Source organism: Cyphomyrmex costatus, unplaced genomic scaffold (assembly GCF_001594065.2).
Source record: "Cyphomyrmex costatus isolate MS0001 unplaced genomic scaffold, Ccosl1.0 scaffold16, whole genome shotgun sequence".
In the NCBI taxonomy this organism is placed as follows: domain Eukaryota; kingdom Metazoa; phylum Arthropoda; class Insecta; order Hymenoptera; family Formicidae; genus Cyphomyrmex; species Cyphomyrmex costatus.
The window spans coordinates 7,153-26,030 of NW_017275609.1; the positions used below are offsets into that span (position 1 = coordinate 7,153).

Here is an 18,878-nt window from a genome sequence, read left to right on the forward strand (position 1 = left end):
TTAGGTGCTCTACTGTCACTCGCACTGACTCGCACTTCGCAGTTGCCACTTATATTCCCTTTCGCCACCAAGTATAGTCATGGTACGAATAGCACACAGTATAGAGAATGACATCAAACCATTATTGAATTTATTCGTCTTAATATACACAGTTGTAACAATATTTTATTATATTATAAAAAGAGTTATAATATGACTATATACAATAAATCATAAAAATTGTGTATTGTATATATAATTTAAAGATAATATAACCATTATATGTAACGTTTAATATAAGTAAAAAAGAGCAAAGTTTTGATGTCTTTTCTACTAAAATAATAATATTTATAATATATATATATATATTTTAATAATGCTAAAAAATATATATATGTGTTGTAGATAATAGATAGTTATGATATATATATTATAAATATTTTGGAAATATTTTTGTCACAATACTAAATAAATGAAACGTCAATTCAAGAAAATAACTATAAATATAAATATTGTATAATTAATCGTACAGATTTCGTACCGGGTGCCAAAATGTTTTGATACAGCATTGATCAGTGTATTTAATGTTGTAAGGAACGTTCCATCCACGCATGCGTCAACAGTAGCAGCTATTATATAGACGTTGGAATGGTTGGAATCCGCGATTAAATGGAACTCATTCAGTAGATAACGTAGTTTACATATTGCTTTTTGATACGTTTTTAATGAAAATGTTCTTTTTATCATATTCTTTCTTATATTTAAGGCTTATCTTTATTAAGCATATATATATATATACACACACACACACACGTTCATGTTTCGAGAAAAAAGATAAAAAAAGAACAAGAAAAGAAATAATAATTATGAAAAACTTTGTTTTTTTTAATTAAAAGAATTGTGTTCCATTATATAATAACGTACACGTTAATCTTTACATGATGGAAAAATTATCACCATTATATAGTAACGTTGAAACAGTATCATATTTTAAGAGGCAAGAAATACATTAGAATACAACAGAATTAATAATGAATTATAACAAATATCTAATTTTAAAAAATCCAGATAAAGTGTCTAAAATCGGGTCATAAGACATTTTTTATTTGCTAAAAGTTTTGTAAAAGACGAATTAAAGACGTTTTATGTCACAATTTTAGACTGCGTGTTGTACGGGAAGTTATAAGATTTAAAAAAGAGACTTATTCTAACAGTTAAATGACAAAATAAATATAAAATTTTATAAATTAATAAAAGAAATTATATGTGCTATAGGAAATGCTTCCGTATGTAGTGATAAGGTAAAAACAGAATATTGAATGGGCATAACTTTGATAATGCACAATTTTATTTTTCCTAAATAACTGAACAAAATAATAAATGGTACATTTATATATGAAATTTATCTATCATTATATATGTACACAATTAATACTTTGACATAGTACGCATTGAATAAATCTATAGTTATTGCGCGGATACTTTTACACTTAAATACTCAGATATTTAATATTTGATTAAAAAATATTTAAGTACTCCGAGAATTTTTTTAATTAGTATTATAAAATATCCGAACGATATCTCTCTTCAAATTCCATTTCTTCTAAATTAGCTTTGCATTTGTCCTAGAAATAAAATATGCGATATAATTAAAGATAATCATGTTAAATATATATGTATACATACTATATATTGATCTGAATAAAAAATTTGTTCGGGGCTTTTTTAAATAAAATAAAGCACAAAATAAATTCGAAAAACACAAAATAAATTTTAATCAGTTAATGATAAAGAGAGAGAGAGAGAGAGAGAGAGAGAGAGAGACACGTAATTTTCTATATATATAGTGATATCTTTAAAATTGGAAGGTAAATTTTTAAGAAATGGAAAATTACATAGTATAAGCATAAGATAATATAATATCATAATATCATACTTTATTTTAATCATAACAAGTTGGACCTATCTCAATAGAAAAACTCTGTTCAGGTTTTCCGATATCTCGCAGAGCCACATCTAATATAGGAAGTCTTATGGGTTTGTCTGTTTCGTATGAGACAACAGTTTTACCCCAATGATTTCGATAGACCTGCGAATTAATAAATAAATCACAGAATACAAAATATATATATAAAACTATTTTAAAAATGTAATATTGTCTTGTACGTATATGTATATTCTGTTTATGGAGGCGTGGAAAGTTTCATACTCTCCATAAGAAAATCTCCGTCTATGCCAAATAGACTGGTAATGTTAAAACTGTTGCGCTCGAAAATTGACTCACTCTGCATTCATCCATTATCATTTCGTATCTAAGACGCTGATTGCCTCGTGGTGTCAATTCAACATCGTTCCAAGTCAGAAGCTTCAAACTTCTTTTGTACGTTTTCTTTTCGTAATCAAAATAAGCTACACTATTTTTACAATGATACGTGATGTTCTGTTTTGCATGTTTTGAAAGCAATTGTAAGAAACTAATTTGATTACTATCTGCCTTGTATGTAATCTAAATGAAATAATTACATTTATTTTAAAATCATTTTCCTAATAATGTGTTGTATATTTTTTGTCACAATAATTAACATAAGTAAAATTAGAGATATTATAATGAACATAATACAACCTTCATGCCGCTATCTATCTCGCTTAACCAGGTTTCCTGTTGATCAGTAATGTGATTAATTTCTGATGAACGTGATGGATTTGGTAAAATGCAAGTTGCACGTTTCTCAACATCGCAATACACTAAGATCGCGTCTCGAATATCTCCTTCGTTTGGATCAATCCAGTACTCACCTGTTAATGCACAAATTTATTTAAATATTCAAATATAGAGAATGCGTGTATTAATACTATACTCGTACATTTGTCACCCCTAATATTTACTTTTTAATTAAAACCTTTTTCAACTTAGAGAGTTTTTTCTAAAAAGAAATTTATATATTTATCTTATATGTTTATGATTTTTATATATAATTTTATGTTTTACATTTATTATTGGGAGTTTAAAAATTAAAATAAACATTAAAAGTAATTATCGTAACTGTGATTATTGAGATTTACCAGATAATTTGTCTGGGTAAGCAGCAAATAGATCTCGACAAGTTTTAGCAGGCGAATTCTTTTCACCATCTGGTTTTACTAATTTTTGGAACGACGATTTTAAATTTTCGTACGCTTTCAAAAGCAATTCTCTTCGTTCCTTTTCAGTGATATCTTTACTAAATATTCTTGGTGGTTCATCTCCAAGTGGATCTGGTCCTTTAGTTTGGCCTTGTGCTATACATTAAATAATTTTGACGCTATAATAATTTCTAATTTAAATTAAAGTAAATTTATTTTTAATTATTTTTAATGTATATTAAAAAGTTAAATATAATAATACAGAAAATTTAAATAAATCTAAATAAATTTAAATATATATTTAAATTTATTTAATATATGTTTATATAGATTTATTTATAGATGACGTTTTGTTTACATTCTTTAGAAGTTTTTTTATATGAGATGTCCGTAAAATTGATTATCTTTACAAATATATCAGAATTTGAACTAGTTATAGCTATACCTATAAATGCTGCTAAAGATGCGGCATCATAACCAAAACCCACTTCACCAGGAGGACCAGGTGGTCCAGGAGGTCCTGGAAGACCTGGTGATCCTTGCTGACCTTCTTCTCCAGATGGACCTCTTGATCCAGGATTTCCCGCAGGTCCGATAGGACCTGGGTTACCTTCTCGTCCAGGATTACCTCTAATACCTGGTTCTCCATCTTTACCGGGAAGTCCTGGAAGACCAGGTATACCTTTTTCTCCTACTAAACCAGGAGACCCAGATAATCCTTGTAAACCAGTAAATCCCCGATGTCCTTTAGCTCCTTTCTGTCCTTCTTCTCCGCGAGCTCCTTTTATACCTTCCAGACCCGCTGGACCGGGTTTTCCTCGTGGTCCCTGAAAATATTAAAATATATGTATATCTGTGCGCACAATGATAAAACTCTCATATGAATTATATTGTAATTTTATTTTTAAAAATCGATTTATATATAAAATTAATTAAATTAAATGTAATATTTTTAATTTTATCATTAATTATTTAATTATAATTAATTCTAAACTTATTACAGTTATGTACATTAATTTAATTAAAAACTCATTACCTGTGGACCTTCCACACCTTGCGGTCCTGCTTCACCTTTTGGACCACGTTCTCCAGTAGGTCCGGTAGGTCCGGTCGGTCCAAGTGGTCCCTATTAAAAGGAAAGAAATAAAAAATTATTACTGGTAACATTATTATTTTATTATACTAGTTATACAAAGAAAGATAAAGCAAACGTTATAACGTACTGGTAATCCAGGAGGACCTGATGGCCCTGCTGCACCAGGTGTTCCAGGTGGTCCCTTGTCACCTGGTCGGCCTCCTATACCCGATGGTCCTGGTTTTCCAATTGACCCTTCCGGTCCTGTTTCTCCTATATGACCTGGAGCACCCGCAGGACCTGTTAATCCAGGAGGTCCGGGTGGGCCTTCCGCTCCTGTTTTTCCAGGTTGTCCTACTTCACCCTGCAATAAAAATAAATTTTGTATTAAACTATTTAAAGTGGAAAAATTTAGCAATTATATACACACACAATGTAATAGTTATAAATGTACATATATTGTATATAGTATAATAAAAATATGAATAATTATAAATATAATAGAAAAAATAATAGGAAATAAAAGCTTTTAACGGTCGAAGCTGGATCTTAAATGATTAAACCGTTAAAGACCATTAAAGACTTTTATTTCTTATTGGTCCGTTGTATTCACATATAGCCCAATAAGTTCCTTTTTTTAAATATAACTATATATATTTTTATTTACGGGAGCTCCGCGTAACCCTCTATTTCCTATAGGACCAGGGGAACCAGGTAGACCTGATAAACCTCTTTCGCCAGGCAGACCTTGAGGTCCTTGAGAACCTGTCGGTCCTTGAGAACCTGGGGATCCACTTTCGCCTTTAATTCCATCGATTCCTGGTAAACCAGGATTACCGATTGGACCTGGATTTCCAGGACGTCCAATATCGCCCGCATCACCTTTGATACCAGGCAATCCGGGGACACCAGATGGTCCTACATTCCCAGGTGGTCCCTGTAATATATTTAATTTATTGCTTTATTTATACTTTTGTCTCCTATGTTCTAATTGGCTGTACTTCCGAATGGGACGCTCTTCCAACTGAGTTGAAATTTTACAAACAATATTGTTACGATGTATATAGTGATTATTTACGAAGTTTCTATCTTTAGATTCTTTATAGTCTAAATAATAAAAAATAAAGAAGAGAAAAATTATGATTAACAATATTTTTGATAAAACTTCCGATAAAGAGACCCCTTACCTCTACCGCAATGATATTTATTTTGACATATGTTGTCTACGTCATAATCTTGAATGACCTCCAATAGATTTTAGCTGTCCCTTGTTATGCGTAATAAAGTTATAAATGGTCAAAGTTATAGTAATTATTTTCCTACTTTGCATGAAAAATCAGATAACTCTAGACAGGCAAAAAGATGGGATGGATCAATTCAAGGAATGTGACTTTCTACTCAAAGCGAGTTCCATTCCACCTCCTCCCCCCTGCCAAAGGGCACACAATTTCCACGCGAAGCAACTTGCACTCTATCTCCCCTCTGCTCCGGGGCATACGATTTTCTGCAATTCTACATGATGGCTCCCTTATTTTTAATTTTTAAACTACACAAAACCCGAAGATAAGATTTTCATAAACAATCATATTATATTATACATCATAACAATGTTGTCTGTAAAGTTTCATTCGAAAGGCCATTCGAAAGAACACCCTTCTAATTATTTCACAATGTGTTTCGTGTGCGTGTGTGCACGCGCGCACCTAATTATTAAAATTTAATACGATTCATGGACATTAACGACTTACTGATGGTCCAACATGTCCTATGATACCAGGTGGGCCCATTAAACCAGGTTCACCTCGTACACCAGGATCACCTCTGATTCCCTTAGCACCAGTAAGTCCAATAGGCCCAGGTGCTCCGATTTCGCCGCGATTGCCTGTTTAATTAATTCATATATAATAAAAACACTTTTAATTCGAACCCATGCTGTCGATAGAGCCTACTCCAAGATTCTGATTGGTTTATTGAAATTATTTGAATTAGCCGTTATTGAAATCCAATAATCTGAGATACTCGCAATTCGCTGGCTTGCATTAACTGGTCTTGGGAGTCATAATACATATATTAAAAATGAAATGTACGTCTAACAACAAGACATATATTACAGAAATATCACTAAAATATTATGAAATACTTTTATGATATTTATATAATATTTAGGAAAAATTAAATCATTTAAAAAAATGTTAAAATAATCTATTGACCGAATTGATATTTTTCATATCATTTAAAAAATTATTCCATATGATATTCATTAGAAAATATATATAATACTAATTATACAATAGCTATCATATAATAATAAACTAAATATCATTAAAAATTAAACGTTTTCAAGAAAAAGTGCGGTCAATATATTGTAAATGGATAGTAGAATAAAAGTGAGTCAGATAACCGTGCAGTTCTGCCGAGTTATTGTATAAGAGTCGGAAAGAGAGAGAATAAATATAGAGATCAAACAGAACAGAGAAGGGACGTTTGAAAAAGGACGAGAGGTGAATAATGGAACTTATGCGAACTCTATTTAAAAAAATTGAACTTTAAAATGTTCCCAACACAATGTTCTTTCACTCATAATAAATAATTGTTTTTACTATATGATGTCTCCCTTTGTACTGAACACGTTGCTATAAATTATACTTTTACATATATCTTCAAATTTCACTAATAATTATAAATCGGTTACTTTATTCGAATCATCCTGTATAATCTATAATAATATATAGTCTATAATAAATATATATAGCAATTATATTGTAAAAAATAATAAAATATAATAAAAATACAAAATATTTTATAAATAATGATATCAGTTGTTATTAATTAACAGTTTAAAATTATTAATTATTTGTTTATTACCAGTTAGTCCCGGGTTTCCTTGTTCTCCCTTTAAACCCGGATATCCGTGATCACCTTTCAGACCCGGAAGTCCAATTAACCCTTGTGGGCCTGGGAAACCTGGCAAGCCCTGTAATCCATGAGGTCCTCTTTCTCCTGGATTACCAGGAGCTCCGGGTTCGCCAATTGGCCCAGGAGAACCTGGATCACCTCGTTCAGCTGGTTCTCCAGGAGGACCAGGAGGTCCAACTTCTCCTTGTGGACCACGCTCTCCAATATGTCCTATAATATTTAAATAAAAAATATGTTTTTAAAAGATATTTTTAATAAAATACGATTATATTATTATTAGCACTAAAAATTATTAAATTGTTTGTCAATTTAGTATGTAATATTACTATTTTGGCTCTGTTCATGATTGCGTTTTAAAACCGAAAAATATGGGGTGTACCTAAATAAAATTTTCAAAAAATCGAGAAAAAAATTTTTTTGAAAGATTGATGTCTTAAAAATATGCTCCTAACAGGTTTCTTTTTTATAAAAATCGAAGTATTTCTCAAGTTAGGCAAGTTTTAGAGAACGGGCACACAGTGCGCTGAAATCGCACCTGATCGGTCGTCTTATACCGAACACAATAGGCCCTTCTTGATCTTGCAGTCTTTGTATATATGTACCTTTCATCTTACAGATGTGTGTGTGCATGCGTGCGTGTGTGTAATAAATTCGTACAGAAAATACGAGTATATTTGATCACTAAGATCTATTACAACCAAAAAATACGTATAGAATTTTTCTTATTTAATTAGCTTTATTATCATTGATCTATTTCAAATTGTAATTATTTATATTTGGAAATTAATTTAAGTGACGTAAAATGTTACCTGATGGACCTTCGGGACCGATTGGTCCAATTGTGCCCCTTTCTCCTTTTTGTCCAGATTCTCCGGGTAATCCTCTTGCGCCAGGAAGTCCCAATAATCCCGGTGAACCAAAACTTCCTTTGTCTCCTTTGAGTCCTGGTAAACCCTGGAATAATGTATAAATACATAAACTTATGTATCTCTCATATATAGTGATATACATATATATACGTTCTATCATATCCTATCATAAGTATTTAAAGTCTAAATCAATAATCCATTCTATATATAAAATTTTGCATTTAAATTTAAAATATTATTTTTAATAAAACCAATTTTAAAGAATAAAAATAAAAACAAATACAATTTTTTTACAATTAAAAAATAAAATTTTCTAATTATAAATCTAATTTATTGTAACTTCGTGAACAGGCTTTTATATACTTTATATATTCCAAGATGTGTTCTAAATTACGCATAAAGCGTTATTTTATTCTTTATTATTAAGTGAACATTAGAAACAAATATTGCATCATGCGCTTCATTCTTGGATAACGCACCTCAGACAATACAATATAAATCGAAATATAAGACATACAATGAGACCCTCAGAGCCTTGTGCTCCGGTTTCTCCTCTAGGACCCATAGATCCTGGAGGTCCAGTAAGTCCTATTTCTCCCGGAAGTCCTCGCTCGCCTCTATCGCCAACAATTCCCGGTGGACCAGGAGGTCCTTGTACTCCTGCTTCTCCGTCCTTGCCTGGAACACCCGGATTACCGGCGGCGCCTGGAAGACCCTGTGTATGTACAAGCACGTGTTTTATTTGATAGATTATACTTTATCCTTTATATTATAAGAATTACAGCATGTTTCTATTTTGCATACTTGAAAACCTCTGGGACCAGTAGGCCCCGGAAGACCTCGCGCACCGTCGCTTCCTGATGGACCTGGTAAACCCTGTACTCCTGGAGGTCCTTCTTTACCGCTATCTCCTCTTGGACCAGGCGAACCTGGATTACCAGGCTCACCATCTTTCCCACGTTCTCCCTAATACAATAAAAGTTTGAAAAAAATATATTATAATATAATATTAATACTTACACTATTAAGTTTTATTTTTCTAAACGAGAATATTTTTGTATTTAAGTTATATTATAGGTTACATTTGTTAGTAAACTCGTTATGGAGAATCATTAATCAATTACAGGATATCCTCTTTCCCCTGGTGTTCCTATTGGTCCTGGTAATCCCTGCTGTCCAGGCAGTCCTTGTTCTCCCGGCTTGCCATCCGCACCTTGAATTCCACGTTCTCCAGGATTACCTGGTTTCCCGGAAACTCCAGGCCTACCCATTAAACCACGTGCACCCTGAATTTTTTTATATTTAATAGTCATATATATATCAAATGTAATTAATACTTTTACAACATATAATATGTTCAAATATTACGGTATACCTGTAATCCTGTTGATCCAGGTCGTCCAGGATCTCCAGTAGCGCCTTTTGGTCCAACAGCTCCCGAAGGACCACGATCACCAGGTTGTCCTGACAATTATTATACTTATAATTATTATTATTGTCATATTGCGTTTTTAAAAATATAGAAAATATACAAATGTGTTGTAAAATACACATACACACACACGCACTAAAGAGAATTTTTTTAAATTTTATTATAAACCAAAATATCTATAAGATCTGAAATCTTTTCAAACTAATAATGAATAAAATATATGAACAAAAATATTATAAATATTATAAATTAATTTCTAATATCATTATTCTAATCAAATTTTGTATTTTTATATTTAAAAAAGCTTTTTTCAAAAGATATTAATGTAACAAAAAATTACATGTATTTATAATAAATTGTTTTTAATAAAAAATGCGAAATTTGAAAGTAGTAATATTTACATGTAACATTTTGAAATATATGTATAATACTTATATATGTATATACAGGATACTCGGTAAGTTTTTACAAAATGCTCGTATACAGATAAAGCAAATTAAACTGAGTCGAACAGTCCTGTACCATTTTGCAAACTTTCGCAATAGTGAATGAGGTTTCTTGATAAAGATTGTTGAATAAATGGATAATAATCGACGCAGAAGACAATTTTAAGAGTTCTTTCAGAGTTTTTTTATAAAATATCTTAATGATGTTTCTTAGAACTCTTAAAAGTATCTTGAAGTTTTTATTATAAAATTTAAAAATTATATTAGAAGCATCCAAGACCCAGCTTGACCGTAAATGGCTTATTCTCATCATTATTTAGTTTAAAACCTCTCATGGTCCAAATAAGATTTGATATTATTTATCTTAAAGTTGTTTTATGCGTCAATTTTAGAAATTCTGTTTATTGTATAAGTAAAATAAAATTACGAAGATTACAAAATAGTAGAGGACTTTTCGACTCAGTTTCGTCCGCTTTATCTACTCACGAGCGAAGCTTACCGGATACCCGTATATGTAACATGTAATAAGTACCTTGAGGACCGATAGGACCATCCGATCCAGGAAGACCGCGCTCTCCAGGTATGCCGCGTTCTCCAGGAGATCCTACAGAGCCGATTGGTCCACGCATACCCCTTTTGCCTCTTTTGCCCTCATTCCCAGGAGGTCCAGGAAGTCCACGCGGGCCAGGCATTCCTGCATCACCTTTCACTCCAGTATCTCCTTTCAAACCTCTATCACCAGGAAAGCCCTGTAAGGATATCATTAAGGTTTTATAAAAAGTAACTTTTACAATTCTTGAACGGTACTTATGCGCACAGGTGCTCCTTTGGCGCCAGGGATACCAGGATTACCCGATATTCCAGGTTGACCTCGAGCACCTGGAAACCCGATCACACCAACGGGTCCTATTGCTCCAGTGGCTCCCTTCTCACCCGGAATCCCATCTATGCCTTGAGGACCTTGTGGACCAGTTTCACCAGGTTGTCCTGGACGGCCACTTTCGCCTTTGTTATAAAATATTAATTAAAATCATAAAAACTAATAAAATTATCTTCTCAAATGATTATAACATAAAACTAATCAGCAACTTTTGTCTTCATTAAATGAAAATTAAAATGTCTTACCTCGCGGACCTTGCAAACCCTGATTTCCTGTCGGTCCTTGTGATCCCTGGTCACCTTTAACTCCAGGATTGCCTGGAAAACCTGGTGAGCCAGGTTTACCTATAGCACCCTAAAAACAATTTAAAATACATATGTTTAAATAAATGTGAAAAGTATATATACTTAATATACTTAAATAAATAAATATTAATTAGTGTATAAATATCCATAAAAAATTTTTCAAAGAATTTCAAGGTATACCTTAACATGTGCATGTATTTTGTTCTCTAAATTGTAAAGTAAACAATTACTTAGTTTACTTACAGGTTGTCCAGGCGGCCCAGCAATTCCGTCGAGGCCTCTCAACCCAGGAGGACCCGATGGGCCTTCTCTACCTCTTTCACCGCGAGGTCCTGCTGGACCCTATGTCAATAATAACCAACATTTATATATAGAAAATTTTATTTTTATATTTTTAACAGTAATATTTTTTCATGAAAATAGAATATGTTTTTATCAATTTATTTTAATATTATACACATACCTATTCTAATGGCATTATTTACATACCATCGGTCCTACTGGTCCCGTTGACCCAGGCGAGCCCATAGATCCTTTTTCACCAGGAATTCCTTGCTCACCTTTAGCACCATCTAGACCTGGAAAACCACGATGACCTTTCAGTCCTGGAAGCCCAGGTATTCCTGGAATGCCACGTTGTCCCACAGAACCAGGCGATCCTGGTGGACCAGTCTCGCCATCTTCTCCACTGATACCCTATTGTTAATAAAATATAAAATATTTTATTTAAATATAATATGTAATATATAATTTAATTATATATATACATTATATATATACATAAGTAGTTTATAAATAAAATTAAACAAATGTAAGAACAAATGTAACTACATAAATGTTAATTATAAGAAACAAAAATAGTATATAGAAATACTTAAAAATAATCTTACGTCTTTTCCGGGTAATCCTGGTAAGCCTCTAGGACCTGGCATACCAGGAGGGCCTGGAGAACCCAGTTCACCGGTTTCACCTCGTGTACCTTGAAAACCTTGAGGACCAGGAGGACCAGCTGGACCTAAATTGAAAGATAAAATATATAGATAATTTCTAAATAGCACATTAAAGATAATAATTTTAGACAAAATTATTAAAATATTCACGATTAACCAGTGTCGGCTCGAATTGGCTTTCGATATTTATTTGATTTACTCTTTGGAGCCTTGGATAGAGCTCAAGATAAAGAATTATTATTAAAATAATTTAAAAAATTAACGATTATTTATAAAAAAAAAATTGAAAAGATTATTAAAGATCGAATTATCTACCTGGTGGACCTCGTGGACCCATCGGGCCTACTTGTGTCTGAATATAAGACAATGCCTCTGGTCCATACAATGACGCCGCTGCACCGGTCGGACCTTTATCTTCATTTGCTTCAGACAAAGCCAATTGTTGATAATAAAGAGATACCTATTATTATGAACATTATATACGTTAATAAATTATTATATATTAATATAAATTATGTTGTATACATATTCAATTATTAAAAAATAACTCTTAAATAATAATCAGACTCTTACTAGTTCTTTTGAATTACATAATTGTTATTTTGAAATTGAGTCTTGTACTTATCTTTATTTAAAAAATAACTCATACGTATCATTCTTTAAGTAATTTAAATAAACGAAAATAATTTTAAATTATAAAAAGGTTTCTTACATCAGGTACAGGTCCTGGTGGTCCAGGTGGCCCTGGAATCCCAGGTGTACCGGGTTGTCCAGGATATCCTGAATCACCAGGACGACCAGCATCTCCAGGTCGACCAGGTACACCCTAATTTATATAATAAATGTTACTTTTTTTTATAAATTTTTATATATTTTATTTCACATAACTATTTATTATAACTATAAGTTTACGAACTCGTGGTCCTGGTACAGCCACCGAACTATATATGTTACTTTCACCCGGTAAAATCTCCGTAGGTGAAACCTAAAAAACTGACAATCACTACTCCTCACAGTATTCGATTTCTTTAGTTCTTTGTTATCAAATAGTTTGTACTTACTGAATGATCCCGAGCAGAAGTAGAACTAGGCTCCTCTAAATTTGTAGAATGCAAACAATCAAAATTTAAATTCTAAAGAACACGCGAATAAAAGTATTTTATTTTATTTTAATTATCTTATTATTTTCTTTATTCATTTATTACACAATAATTTTTTAGTTAATTTTAAATACTACCTGATCTACTATGATCATAAAATTGAGTTGTCATAAGAGCTGGTAAGTCTGTAGGTGTTTCTCGCCGCAAGAAAGCTTCTGTTGTTATTTCGGATCTCTCTATATTAAATAACTATATATTATTGTTTCTAATAATTGAGTTACGATAACTATTGAAAATAACATTATATATTATGTTGGCTCGTAGCCCTGTTTGTATTAATTATTTTTTAAATTTATTGAGCCTTGTTATTTACATATTTTTTTACATTATATAATATTTTTGTCGTATTATAATAACGTAAAACTTTTGCTTACCCGAAAATTGCGTAATATCTGGTGGTATTGCACGTGATGGTGATATTGTTGTAGTCTCTAGAAAAATAATGTATTTGTTATTGTTAAATAAAAAATTATTATTATCAATGAGAACTTATTACATATAAACAAATATAATATATATTTACATAAATTGTTGTAGTCTCTAGAAAAATAATGTATTTGTTATTGTTAAATAAAAAATTATTATCAATGAGAAACTTATTACATATAAACAAATATAATATATATTTACATCAATTATCAAATGTTACAGCATCTTCAATATCTGCGCAGGGAATCAAAAGCTAAGCCGGAAGCCATCTCTTATAACTGTGAGTCGTATTAAATTGGATTTGCAATTAATAGATTGAAATAAACGGTATTAATTAGATTACTCTGAGAGAGATTAAAACAAGATTAATTATTTTATATGACCCTTTCATAACGAGATTAATCTGTAATGCAAAACTTCCGAGACAATTATCTACAACTAAATAACTGCTCTCCATTTACATTTATCTATATTTTTGCTTATTTTAAAGCAAAATTAGTTAAATAAAGTTATTATATATAGTTATTAAGTAGAATAATTAAATAAAAAATTAATTAAGTAAAATAATAAAAATATAAAATTATACAAAAGTCCAAAATTTTAAAAAATAATAAGATTTGCTCTTATAATTCAATTTTCATAGCCAACACTAATCATTCGTGAACAATTCATGAAAAATTCAATTTGTATTCCCAATGTGCCGAATATTCTGAAAAAATTTTCACAGATGGATTGTTCAAATATTAATGAAATATTCGAAATATATCGTATGAACACTTTTTATACAGATATATCACGAAAATCATCACTCGCGAGCACTACGCATCCCGCCAGCAGAACTATACTGAAAATAAGTATATAGAGCGTATTATTTTGCTTATAAAATGAGTCGCCAAAATTAGACTTGAAGATGAAAATATTATAAATGAAATATGTTTCTAACAATACAATTATACTTAAAAATTAATTCAGGGATCTTTAGATCTAACATTTCTAGAAAAATTAAAATTTTATGGAATATACATGGAACATTTTTTGAATGTATAGCAATGCATAAATGAAATATTTAACGATTATTTAAATGTGTGTTGCTCTTGTATTCTGGAAGTATTTCAGAATACTCCGAAACTCTTGAAATTATTATAGAATTTTAAGAACATTTTATAAATACATCAGGAATATTTAGTGTTGACTGGGTCTAAATATAAAATTTCTATTTTATTTAAAATAATCCTAACTGTACTTTAGTATTAATTCGTATCATAGGAATGAAACTGAAAGGAATGTAATATTTAACAAATATCACATTTTACATATTGTGTAATCTAATATGTTTGCATTAATTGACAATCAAAATTCATTATTCTTTATAAGTATTACTTTTACTACAATCTAAAAAATTCTAAATATAATCTAAACTAAAATATAGTTCCAGACTCCTTTTAATAATACTTATTACAATCATTTAAAAAATTCTTAGATATGTTGCTTACATATGTATACTCTTATTGATAAAGAAAAAAAATTAGTAAAAAAGATATCATTAAATTAAAAGTTTTTTTCTTTTCATTTATTGTATAATCAAATTTTTTTGAACACTCATAGAACACTCACCATTCTTTTCATCGTATTCGTCGTAGTTCTCATTATAGTTATAGTCATATTCATAATCGTTGCTAGAATGCTGAACTTGATGCTCTTGCGGCTTGGATCGTTGTTTTCTCAATCTGTTTTTCACAGCGTTCACTTGATCCGGCAAAGGCAACAGCAGCTGGACCACGAGAAGTCTCGTGATCAGCTCTAAAGCCTGCCGTCTCATCGTGAAGTCCCTCTATCCGGCAAGGGTGGAAAAACTTCACTGGAAAACGGAGAAAATATAGATTCTAATTCCGATTCGCTTCCATTGCAAGACTGAAGACAACTAGACTCATAACAACCGGCGTGTCATCTATTTAGCAGATGTTCTGCATGATGTAGGAGAGGTCATCATCCTCTATTTTACAAGATGCATGCGGTTCTCCCGTCTTATTCCATGATCACCCTCTTACCGTCTCTCCATTTGACCTATAAACTTCTTTTCTTCCTTCTTTGTTTATTCTCATTTATCTTTCTGTTGAAAAAAGGGAAAAGAAACAAGTGTATTTAAAATTATTTAACAGGTAATACATAAGTAAGAGATTTTAAATAAATGACTTTTATATATTATATCAAAAATATTTTGTTATTTTAATTAGATTATCAAGTGTAATACTGATATATGTATTGCAAATACTAACGGATAAAATAGAATTCAACAATTTCTTTTTTAATTAAATCTTACTTTAAAGAATATTTAATTTTATAAAAGTAAATATTATATATGTGTATATAATATATATACAATATTTTTTAAATCAAGCATAAGTCTTGACAAACAAAAAAAATTATCAATGAAAGTTCTGATCAGTATCTATGATTGTTCAAAGTATTTTCATTCGTCTAAGAAGTTTCAAGATTGGATTAAGAAAAGATTAAAAAATGAAAATATAAAATTTTACTAATGAAAACTTTTAACATAATTCCTTTTGATTTCAATCAATACATTAACCAAAATTTGATACTAAAAGTAAGTATCGTAATTGTCGAAAAAATGACATTATTTGTACATTCAGAAAAAAATTACGTTTCAGAACGTTTTAGACCGATTCCGTACATTAATATATTATATACATATTATAAATTATTAATTTATATATATATTTAACCGTAAATTAACTTAAAATAAATATTTTAAATGATATAATTGTTTAATTATACATGTTTTAATTTTAATTGTTAATATTTACAATAAATAATTTGTACAAAATGTACAAATTATATTTAAATACATCTTCAAAATTCTCGCTAAATAATGTTGTGGTGAGTTCATGGAAGCCTGAAAGAATTCATGTCAGTATTATCAGTGTAAGTACCATTACTTCGCATAGTGTCAAAAGCAGTAGAACATCGCGCAATGGAGGTCATCACCTTGCGCTTAAGGGTTGCATGCGATATACAAGATATCTGTAGCGCCATTGCCATTACATCCCATTTTTTAATCAACATAAATTTTCTATGGATAGAATTCTAATTGTGATATAGGTAATTTACATCAAAGCAAACAAAAATATAAACAAAATTTATTCTTTCAAGTATATCCCTATTGAAAAAATCGCGTCACAAAATTACATAACGAAATCATGTAATTATTTTTAAAAACACATAATTTGAAAAGTCACATGATGTGTTTTTCTTCTATTTCTATCATTTAATTATTTAAAATTTGATAAGTATCAAATTATATGATAGATGAAATAATTTACATCGTGTAATTTTTCAAATTACGTGATTATAAAAAATCACGTACTGATTTAGAATAATCCGTTATATAATTTACTTGTTTTAATTACATACTTTCGTTAAGTAACTTTGTGACGTGATTTTTTTCAGTAGGGATTTTTCTCAGCTCTTATATTCAATTATTATAAAAATTAATTCATATTTGGCTGACATAAAAATTAATTCATTATCTATTTCTGTTTATTCGTAATAAGTAACTAGCCAATTTAAATAAATAATCGTTAGGTATATATTACTTGCATGATCTAAGTACTATCAAATTAAAAACATATAATAACACGAAATAAATTTAAAATTATATTATTATAAAAGAATACTTTTATCAAAAAGTTTTTTTCTATACAAGTTAAGACATAATTTGTTATATGTGTACTTTATTTTTCTTCTAATTATTCCGTTTAATAAAACATTTTTTAAGAGAAATTTATAAAGCTTTGTGGAGGAATCTTCTAGTATAGTGAGTGAATCAGTTACGTTTTGCTACAATACGCATCTTTGTATTGCGAACACTTTGCATCTGATCCGTTGAAACATGAATTGCGATGACCTAGTTTGCGATAAGCGTTCTGCCTCATTTTTATCAGTTAACGTCAAAGAAGCACTCGGGCTCTGATACTGAGATGTTGTCATTTCCACTTAATACGCTTATTAAACGACAATCATCATTTTGGCCGCATTCCCGAAGTGAGCGTCTTATTTTACAAGGCGTTAGTCGCAATAAGTTGCATTGACCTGCACCTCCTCCATTCGTTACTGACAACTATAAATCAGAGTTACTACTATGTGTGAAAAAGGGACAACCGGGACAATGCAATTGACATGATATTATTAGAATTCGTATTGACATTTGATTGGAAATGTTATATATATGCTCTTGAAACTCGTTTTTTCACTAGGATTATATCAAATTGCGACAAAAAATCGTATTTTTTTTTTCTTTACACGTTTTCTCATATTCTTTTTTTCTATTTTTACGAGAGAGAGAGAGAGATTTATAAAATATATTTAAAAAATTTTAATATAATAATATATTAATTTTATGCCAAATATTAGTAAATATTTTTAAAAATTAAACAAAATCTTAATGCATTATTAAATAATATAATATATAAAATAAAATCTAAGATATGCTTTTCTATAATAAGCATTGAATTAATGTGATTCTTTTAGTATAATATATTATTAAAATAAATGTGTCAAATATACACTGATGAAAATTACAAATCTAGGTATGAGCACTAATCATGTAGATAACGGAAATTGCTCGCATAACGTTGTTAGATTTATTTCAGAGAGATATATATGCTAATAATTAAGTATACGTTAATTTCGATTAGAATAACAAAAATAATTTTTTATAAAACAGTTTGTATCAAAGATACTTTATTTTACATTATGATGCTACAATGTATTATTTTAATATTTATTAGTCTTAAATGTTACTTTTAACATAAATAATAAATAATTTGATACCCATTTCTTAAACAATTTAAATAAAATTAAATTAATACGATATGTTTAACGATAAAATTAACATAAATGTGTACAAGAAATTACACAAAAATCATAACAAACAGGTAAAACTTATTGACTTGTGCAAACATTTTATCTAAAATATGAAATTTTGTTCAGCCTATTCTATAAGATATTTCTTTAACTCATATTTAACAATTCTCGTATAAAAATTTAAAAGAAGAAATGTATCTTCAAAAATTTTTACCATATATATATATATATATATATATATGTAGAGATAAATTATTCATAACGATAATATATTTGTGATATTATATTATATATTATTACTACATTAAATACTTCACTTTGACTTACGATATCCACTTAATGAAATGGCAAATACTTGGCTATTATTGTCACGCTGAAATCAGTAATAAAATGCACGATAATAAAAAAATTATAAAATGACATAAATTAA

The 18,878-nt window shown here is 29.8% G+C and overlaps 1 protein-coding gene across 1 annotated transcript; it reads right to left on the bottom strand.

Annotated features, from left to right (window-relative positions):
* Positions 1-1,457: 1,457 nt before the first annotated feature.
* Positions 1,458-15,383, bottom strand: LOC108771511 (fibril-forming collagen alpha chain). The gene is made up of 29 exons (XM_018536822.1): positions 15,179-15,383; positions 13,510-13,566; positions 13,218-13,311; positions 13,037-13,079; positions 12,892-12,960; positions 12,688-12,801; positions 12,291-12,435; positions 11,916-12,040; positions 11,515-11,721; positions 11,269-11,367; positions 10,966-11,074; positions 10,658-10,845; positions 10,373-10,589; positions 9,338-9,426; positions 9,087-9,248; positions 8,767-8,928; positions 8,480-8,677; positions 7,903-8,047; positions 7,043-7,303; positions 5,926-6,059; positions 4,845-5,114; positions 4,326-4,541; positions 4,139-4,228; positions 3,548-3,929; positions 3,043-3,258; positions 2,603-2,724; positions 2,264-2,485; positions 1,916-2,068; positions 1,458-1,604 (listed from the first exon to the last, which is right to left on the bottom strand). The coding sequence occupies exons 1-28, from the start codon at positions 15,381-15,383 to the stop codon at positions 1,922-1,924; spliced, it is 4,488 nt and encodes a 1,495-aa protein (XP_018392324.1). The 3' UTR covers positions 1,458-1,604; positions 1,916-1,921.
* Between the last annotated feature and the right edge of the window lie 3,495 nt (positions 15,384-18,878).